Genomic DNA, 9,228 nt, shown 5'->3' on the forward strand with positions numbered 1-9,228 from the left:
AGCTAGAAAAATTTTCCAAATATTAATATCAACACATATTTTCAATTTATTTCACATTTCAACCCCTCAATTTACACTTTTCACAATTTAATCCTTATTTGACATTTTTACCAAAAATCACTTAACAAAACATATTGATCTATCAACAATTATTCATTTTCCATCATCAACTCTCAAAAATATCAATCTATCATCAATGGAAACTCACAAATTCATCAAAAAATTTAGAAATTAGGGTACGGGCTAGCTAGAACACGAAGCAATAATCACAAAAACATAAAAATCATCAAAAACCGAGCTCAAAACATACCTCAATTAAAGACAACAAGGGCTGAACCCTAAAATAATTCCATGGATGTTTATTTTATCTAAATTCGGTGGAAGATGAAGGAAATTAACACGATTTTGGTTTTTATTTTAGTTAATTAAGTCATTTTAACCATTTTACCATTTTAACCTTTAATAACATTTAAATTTTCCATTATACCAAGCCATAGAATTCCGCTATCAACATTTATGGAATAATTACCACTTAAGGAGTCCTACTATTTAATATCACAGCCATTTAATACCTTTAACTTATAGAATTCAACTTTTACGCTTTACGCGATTTAGTTCTTTTTACCGAATTAACCACTCAAATGGTAAATTTTTTTTACGAAAATTTCACACAACTTTAATATCATGCTATAAATATTAAAATAATAATAAAATAAATTTTTCAATGTCAGATTGTGGTCTCGAAACTACTTTTCGATTACCCATAAAAACGGGCTATTACACCCTGTATGGGGGTCGTCTGTAGTTGAGATGTTAGCAATTTGTCTGTAAATGGGTTTTAATGGCAGTTCCATGTTCTTTAAGCTGTTGTTTCTGGTTCGATAAAAACATTTAGGTTTCGAACTTTGAGCTGTAGTAAATATGAGTATCATGTAAGTCTCTATCCTGGTTCTTGCATGTGAACTATTCAAGTAGAGATATAAGATGATAACATCTCGGATAATTGGCAAGTGTGTAAGGCATAGTAATTTAGTTGCAAGTTCACATTTGAGGTAAATGAGTTATTTTATGAATGAAATAATCTATGATGTAAACACATGCGAAATCAAGTATGGAAAGGTAGATTTTGTTAAGAGAATATGAATAAGTCAGGTATTAAAATGAATTTTAGTAAGTGTATACTACATTGGATAAGTCAATATCCATTTGTGATGCCTCCGGTAGGGTAGGGACATTGCTAACGAAACAAGTAGATCACGGTGACAATGAAATACTTATGGTGATGCCACCAGTGAGATGTAGATTAGACTAGCAGATCACGGCATGAGAGTATGTATAAAACCATGTAGCTAAAACCCATGGCATCTTATGATGATGAAAACATTCATGGTGATGCCTCCAGTAAAATATGGATTGGACTGGTAAATCACGACATGAAGTTAAGTATAAGACTATGTGGAAGAAACCCTATGGCAATCTTTGAGATAGTTTGACGGGTCAGTAAACACGTAATTCTCTGTGACACCTTTGAGGCGTGTTTCGTAAGGCCTTTATGGCATATTTGATGGAGCCTGTGTGGCTTATTTTGTGATGTTTATGTTACGTATTCTATAGCAGCCTAATGGTGAAGTCCGGTCGAATGCTTCAGTGTTGTGATCTAGGTAAAATTTGAGGCTTATCTGCTAACTAATATGATGATAAAGAATTGGTAAGTTTAATGATATATCTACTTGGTTAGTCTTATGGTAGAATCTGAATATGATCTAAGTAAAACTTTTGGAAGAGCCTCCAACTGTATTTATATGAAGGGTGTATTCATCATAGTAATCTATCCATACAAGAAATTGGCGTATTCGTAATTATGAAAGGTTTAAGTGTTTATTGGACCTAAGTTTGTCTACGATATTTAAGGAAGTAATCTTAGCAATCTAGTAACCACCAAAGTTAAATGGTTTTTCATGTTTCATTTAGATGCTAGTTATAATCTAAGTTGTTTGTTAAGTTGGGCATTCTCATTTTATGTAACATAGTCGTCTGGAATTCTACTAGATCTGGAACGCTTCATTATCAGAATAAGTTATGATTTAGGAGTTGGTTCAGAATATGTACTGATTGGAAATCAGATAGCTACTAGAATTAGTATAAGAATCCGCCATAATTAAGAACAGTATGGATTTTAACTTAAGAGATCTGCTAGTTTTATTATCCACCAAGAAGTGTTTGAGAGTAACCATTTTGAGAGAAAAAGCATTCTATGTTTATTGAAAGGAGAATTGCGTCGAAGGTAGGTTCTATATGGATATTCATTTGGAGAGGAACATGTTAATTGTAAGTATTGATTAATGAAATATGGGAATCTGTCTAAAGAATGATTCGTGAATAGATTAGTCAAGTAAAGAAGTGGATGAATATGTATACACTGATACAGGAAAGTACCTGCCTAGGACAAAGATGAAATCCAAGATCTTCACGATGAGAAGTCAACTGCAAAGGTTTCAAGGTATTTTATATAAACACTCACTAAGTTCATGTGAACTTACAAAATGTTTATTTATGTTTCAAGTTTCGCTATAAGAGTGGATACGTCAGAAGGGATCAAGCAAAGAATGCGTCAGGGAAACGACGAGTTGGGATATTATGCATTCAGAGGACATCTTAGGAGTATGGCGTATAATTCTCTATGCCAACAAAAGTCTATCTTTAACAAACTTTTGCGTTGTAATGTCTTATATTATTTTTAAGGGTATGTTGAATTCTTGAAAGTTTTCTTTATTTCTTTTGTTCAGAAAACATTTATTAAAATAATAAGAAGAATGTTGAAAAATGATTATACGCAGATTGTTTAAAATTTATGCTAAGTATTTGTATGTTGTAACATCTAAGATCCGGACTCGATGATTCGGGTTAGGTAGAGGGTGTTACAATTTATATTAATATAATTACCATAAATATAATAAATATTTTATTATATTAAAAAAATAAATAAATATAATAAAAGTTTTATTGTATTAAATATAGTTTTTAAAGTTTTATAATTTAGGTTGGGTTATTTAGCTGGGTAAGTTTTTTTTAAGTTTTGGGTAATCAATTTAATTATTATTGGGTTAGTGACTTAATATAAATATAAAAATAAATATATATAATTATTATCATTTAACATATGTAATTAATATAATTATTTTTATCATATAATATATTCAGGCCGAGCCGAATTTAGGTTAAAAAAATTTGTTCAAGTCACACATGAGAGGATGAATACCCCATCCATCTTATCAAAACACGGGTTCATCTAAAATCACAATAAGTTGAAACTAAATGGAATTGGATAGTTATTATTACAGTATTAGCATCTTATGCCAAAACACACTCCGGGTAAAAAGGGACATTTTAATACATAATTTACTATTTGTTTGAATTTATACTTTTTTTAGTAAATTTTATTAACGTTAAAAATAAAATAATCATTAAGAGAATATTTATAAAAGTGTTAACTATTTTTACTGGCAATTTGGATCATTAAATTACGGAAATGGGGCTATAATTCTTGCAAAATCCTGAATTAAACAATCGATTACCTTAATGGTTGAACTCAGAAAATACGCCGAAGCTTGAAAATTAAATGGTGGAAACAAAGTGGCAAACTAAAAATAAAAAGGGAAAGTTGGTGTTACAATAAGTTCTAACAGATTTTATTCTTGTTAGTCTTTCTCTCTCTCACAAATTTCTTCCAGTAAGAAGTGATTTCCCTCTGGGTTTCAATGGCAGTCTTCTTCACTGTGCCATTTTTGCTATTTTCTTCCTCAGCCATAGCCAGTTTGGCATTAACCTTTGCTGGGAGCGTATCCAGTTCATGAAGCACCTTTTGGATGTCAATCACAAGACGCTCCGCCAAGGTGCGGGAGAAGTCTTCCCTGATCACCACACGCAGCACCGTGATGTGTTGAGCATCCGCCGGCATGGTGTAGGCCGGCACGATCCATCCAAATCGGCGCAGCATCTCGGATATCTCGAATTCATCATGGCGCTTGTTGTCCTTGAGAGAGAAGGCCACGAGTGGAACCCCTTCGTCCTTTGACACAATGTTGAAGCGACCTGTTTTCTCCAACCCTTCTTTTAGGACCATAGCGTTTTCATGACAGTTCTCCATTATATTTCTGTATCCCTGTAGTAACCAAAAAAAAAAGAAAAAATACACTATTGAATCATACGTTGGAAGCCAAATTTGTTGGCCTGAATTGAATCAGCCATGTTCTTAGTTCTCACCTCATAACCCAAACGAATTAGCTGGTAATACTGAGCAATGACTTGGCTAGAACCTGCAGATAAAACAGCATATATTTGAGTTTAATGTTGGATTTTGTAATGGAAAATGGAGAATGAATGAAATTTTATTAAAATAATAAGTTACCTTTGGAGAAATTGAGAGTGAAAGTGGGTTGATCAGCTCCAAGGTAGTTAATGTGGAAAATAAGTTCCTCAGGCAAGTCTTCCTTGTTCCTCCAGATAACCCAACCAATTCCAGCATAAACAAGACCATATTTGTGGCCACTAACATTGATGCTCTTCACAAGTGGAAGCCTAAAGTCCCACTCAAGCTCTGGGTACAAAAATGGTGCAATGAATCCACCACTAGCTGCATCAACATGAATTGGGGTATCCCATCTGCAAAACAGATATTAAAGGATCAGCACTTGAGATGTTTCAAGTTTATAAAATTTATGTTACTGAAAAAAAAAAATTGATATGTACCCAGTTTCCTTGTTCTTTTCTACCAAGAGATCGTTTAAAAGCTTGACGTCTTCAAATTCACCATTGAGGGTTGAACCCAATATGGCTGCTACACAGATGGTGTTTTCATCAACCATTTCCACAGCTTTGGCAGGGTCCATTACATAGTAACCTTCCCTTAGCTTCACTTCCTTCAACTCCACTTCAAAGTACCTAGCGAATTTCTCCCAGCACACTTGAACGTTGGCTCCGGTCACGATGTTGGGCTTGTCATATGGTTTGCCTTCAGCTTTACGCTTGTTTTGCCACTTCCTCTTGAAGGCAAGGCCAGCCAACATGATTGCCTCGGATGAACCAACGGTTCCCACTCCAACGGCAGTCTCCGAGTCCCCAAGTGGTGCATTGAACAAATGTGCTATCATGTTCACACACCGATTCTGCATCAAAAATAGGAAAATGACACCATTAGGAGGCAAAAACTATTGAAGTTTTTGACTTTTTCATTGAATTACGAATAAAAACCTGAAGCTCGGTGGTGACAGGGTACTCATCCATGTCGACATAGTTCTTGTTAATGGCATCCATAATAAGCTTATTACATTCAGGCTCCATCCAGGTAGTGACAAAAGAGGCAAGGTTCAACCTCGGGTTCCCATCAAGCATCAGTTCATCGTTGATGATCTGATATGCAGCGTCTTTTGGTATTGAGTTCTCTGGCATCCTGAACCTGCAATAATTTTCTAATTACCTACTATTTTCACCATATAAATGATGCTATGAACCCAGGGATATAAAAGCTGGAGATTTACCTAGGAAGTTGGTGTCGGACATAACGAGAGGCAAAAGTGGAGTGAACTGAGACATCAGATTGAGAAGCAGTCTTGGATAGCACCATGGTTGATGTGTCAAGAAACACAAAAATACTGTGAAATTTGAATGAAATGAAAGATCTGTATAAAGCTAAAAACTGTTGTTGCTTGGTGAAGGAAGCATTGAGAGGCAAATGGGTATTTATAGGGATGTGATTGGAAGACTTTGTTCCAGTTGACCACTTCCATTAGAAAATGACTTGCGCAAATACCAAATTTGACCTTGTTCGCCTTGGAAATGAATACTCAAAAAGGGGAGCAAATATAAAAAAAATGGAATTTTGGGGAAGAATAAAGAAAGATACACACATGGTAAGATATAATTAGAAGGAAGCCAATAGTCAAAGAAAGCCATTGCAGCCCTGGTGGGGGGTCCTTGTTTTGATAATTCAGATCATTGGCTAACCACTAACCAGCCAGCTTACCCACTGAAACATCAAAATGGGTTTCCAGCCTGCCGCTCTTTTCGATAATTCCTTTTCCTTGTTTCCCACGAATTTTCAACTTTCGTGCCATGGCGCAAACCACCTTCGCCCCTCAAGCCGCTTCAAAGCGTCGTTTGGTTGATTTATTGATTCTTTCCATATTATTTTATTTATATTTTCAAATTTCCATATTTCGCTTAATGAAAATTGTTTAGTTTTTGGTTAATATACCTTAAAAAAAGAAAAGAAAGTTGAGATACTTCTACAAAGAACATAATTTTCAAAGCCTTTTTTTATTTTTATTCGTAATAAGTCTAGAAAACCTTTGAATTTTTAAAAAAAAATAAATTTCATGCTAATGTGGGATAATAATATAGGTAACAATTTTATTGGTTGTAAAAAGATGTAATAAAAAATTTTAACGAAATTGAAATATTAATGGTTTAAGATGTGCAGAACAATGTTTGTAAATTGGGTATTTTAGGTTTCTCCAAATTAGAAAGTTGAAAGTTACAAGAAAAGCATAAAGACTTAGTAGAACAAAATATACAAATTCACAATATAAGCCTTCATTTTATTTAATTAAGAGACAATAATAAAATATCCCACTCCCTGAGGTGTAAAGGAATTCTTAATTCGGACTTAAGTCAGCAATAATAATATATACAATGTTGTAGGGATGTATTGAAGTAGTTAGGCCAAAGATTAACAAAAATCAAAAAATACCTGACAATGCCGAACCGGGCCTAGTTGTTATGTGGTATGAGTGGATGAGGAACAAGTCAATCTCAAAATATGGCCTCTTTGAATATTCCCCAAAAACCTTCCAATTTTATTAATAACCATTCATTTCTTTAGTCAATCTGAAAATTAATATTTTTATTTTGTGTCTATAAGTCAACATTAGACTTCCTAACTCAATATTAAACCAACAAGTTGATTTTACCCTTTATTTCTCTTTTTTATATAAATAAATATCAGAATTTACATCAATTTTTCTATCAAACTTTGTGGGTATTCCAATATTTTAGGAGCGTATGATTTCTGAATAATAAATAATTATCTAGTGTGATTAATTAAAATAAGCCCTTTCCTTCAAATTTTATTAAAAATAATATACATTAACATCAATTGTTTGATATATGATATTAAAATATTTTTAAAAAATTAATTATCATAGATAATCATTCAATTATAAAAAAAAATCATCTTAGACACTTAAAATAAAAAAATAAATTGTAATTTAAATACCCACTTTACATAGTTTAGTTATTTTGATCACTCCCGTTAAAATCACAAATAACAAATTGATGTGGCAATTAAAAAAATTAGTATAATAATAAATTTAGCCCTCAATTTTATATATTAATTATAATTTTAAAAAATTAACCCTCAAAAGTTACACCTATTCTCAATTTGATACTAATTCTAAAAAAATTCAAACAAATATATAAAAATACATAAAATATTTTAAAAAATATAACAATTTTAAATTGTGCATTAATATTAATATTAAATAAAATCATTATATTAATATTAAAAAAGAAAAAAAGAAAAAAAAACTCCTCTCCCCTTCCCCACCCTCCTTCTCCCCCTCCACCGGACCTACCCCACCTTTAAAGCAAATGGCTGTGGACAGTTAACAGATGATGCTCTTGAATTTTGCTTGCAGAAATCTATAATGGAACTCAGAAAACTATTGGAACCCGCCCACATTCAGGGAGTGGCAATATTGTCCTTAGCAAGTTCAGCAATCTCATCTCCTTCAATACCCGGTTCGGTGGGGAATGGGCAAAGGGATGGGGTGGGAATTTTTATTTATTTATTTAATGTTATTATTAAGATTAATATAAAATTTAAATTTATTACTATAATTTCTAAAAGTTTTATGTATTTTTATATATTTTTAAATTTATTAATATATTAATATATTTTTTAATTTTTTTAAGATTGAGATCAAATTAGAAATATTTGTAAAATTTGAGAGTTAATTTTTTTAAAATTATGAGTAAATTGATATATATGTAAAAGTTGAGAGCTAAATTTGTCTTAATATCAATTTATTTAACTGCCACGTTAACTTGTCATTTGTAATTTTAATGAGAGTGATCAAAATGACAAACTATGTAACCTAGGTACTTAAATTGTAAACTTTTTATTTTGGTTCTTAAAATAAAAAAAAATTATAGTTAAATGATTATTTGTGTAGTTTACCCATATAAAAAATTTAAAAATATTATTGCAATATGAAATAGATAAAATGTTTATAATTTAAATATGCAAAGCATAAATTGATAAATTTGCTTGATTTATTTAATTTAATTAAAATAAATATAAAAATTAATTAAAAGTGAATGTATATTAAATAAGTAAATTTGACTGATTTAATTAAAATAAATGTAAAAAAATTAAAAGGATATTAAATATCTATCAATTCTTTTTTTCCTCGATCCAGTCTTATTCGAATTTGAATTAAATAATTTTTTAAAATATTTTTATTTAAATTTAATTATAAAAATAAATAAAAATATAAAATTATATATTTTATTATATTGATATTGTAAACTTTTTTTTTTGAGAAATTTGATATTGTAAACTATTAAAAATGAAATAGAGGTGCAACAATTTTTTTTTTTAAGATTACACCATTATTTTTTTCTTATCTAGGTAAAATAATATATTTGATTGTTTTAAAAAATGTCAAGGATAAATGGAGATGCAAGTTCGAAAATTTAAGATAATATTGTTAGGAAGAGTAACCACAAACTTCGAATATGGATAATAAAACCAACATGGATAATAAATTTTTTTATTATATTTATTAATTAATATAATTTATTATTAAAAAATAATTCAAAAAATAGGATCTGAAGTTTTTGTAACTCAAATAACTAACCTAGAATTTAATATTTCCATATATATTCTTGTTCCTTCTTTTATGTTATGTATATATATATTAAAAATAGGATCCCACTTAATTATATTTAAAATTTAACTTAAAAATGATACTCACTTCGAATAAAATTTAAAACATATATTAAAAATAGAATTCACTTAAATATGTTTAAAACTTTAACAAGATCAACTTTAAATATAATTTTAAAAAAAACATTTTGAAACTCAAAACAACTAATACAAAACTCAAAACTTTCAAATATGTTTATGTTTTTTTTTTTGAAAATCTAATTCAATTGTGAAAGTATTTG

General features: G+C 30.5%; 1 protein-coding gene across 1 annotated transcript; it reads right to left on the reverse strand.

Annotated features, from left to right (window-relative positions):
* Positions 1 to 3,521: 3,521 nt before the first annotated feature.
* Positions 3,522 to 6,650, reverse strand: LOC107937128 (glutamate decarboxylase). The gene is made up of 6 exons (XM_016869948.2): positions 5,538 to 6,650; positions 5,251 to 5,455; positions 4,750 to 5,165; positions 4,409 to 4,662; positions 4,264 to 4,316; positions 3,522 to 4,162 (listed from the first exon to the last, which is right to left on the reverse strand). Exons 1-6 carry the CDS (start codon positions 5,621 to 5,623, stop codon positions 3,680 to 3,682), a joined length of 1,497 nt encoding a protein of 498 aa, XP_016725437.1. The 5' UTR covers positions 5,624 to 6,650; the 3' UTR covers positions 3,522 to 3,679.
* Positions 6,651 to 9,228: the final 2,578 nt, after the last annotated feature.

The sequence above is a fragment of the Gossypium hirsutum genome, chromosome A01, assembly GCF_007990345.1.
Source record: "Gossypium hirsutum isolate 1008001.06 chromosome A01, Gossypium_hirsutum_v2.1, whole genome shotgun sequence".
NCBI lineage: Eukaryota > Viridiplantae > Streptophyta > Magnoliopsida > Malvales > Malvaceae > Gossypium > Gossypium hirsutum.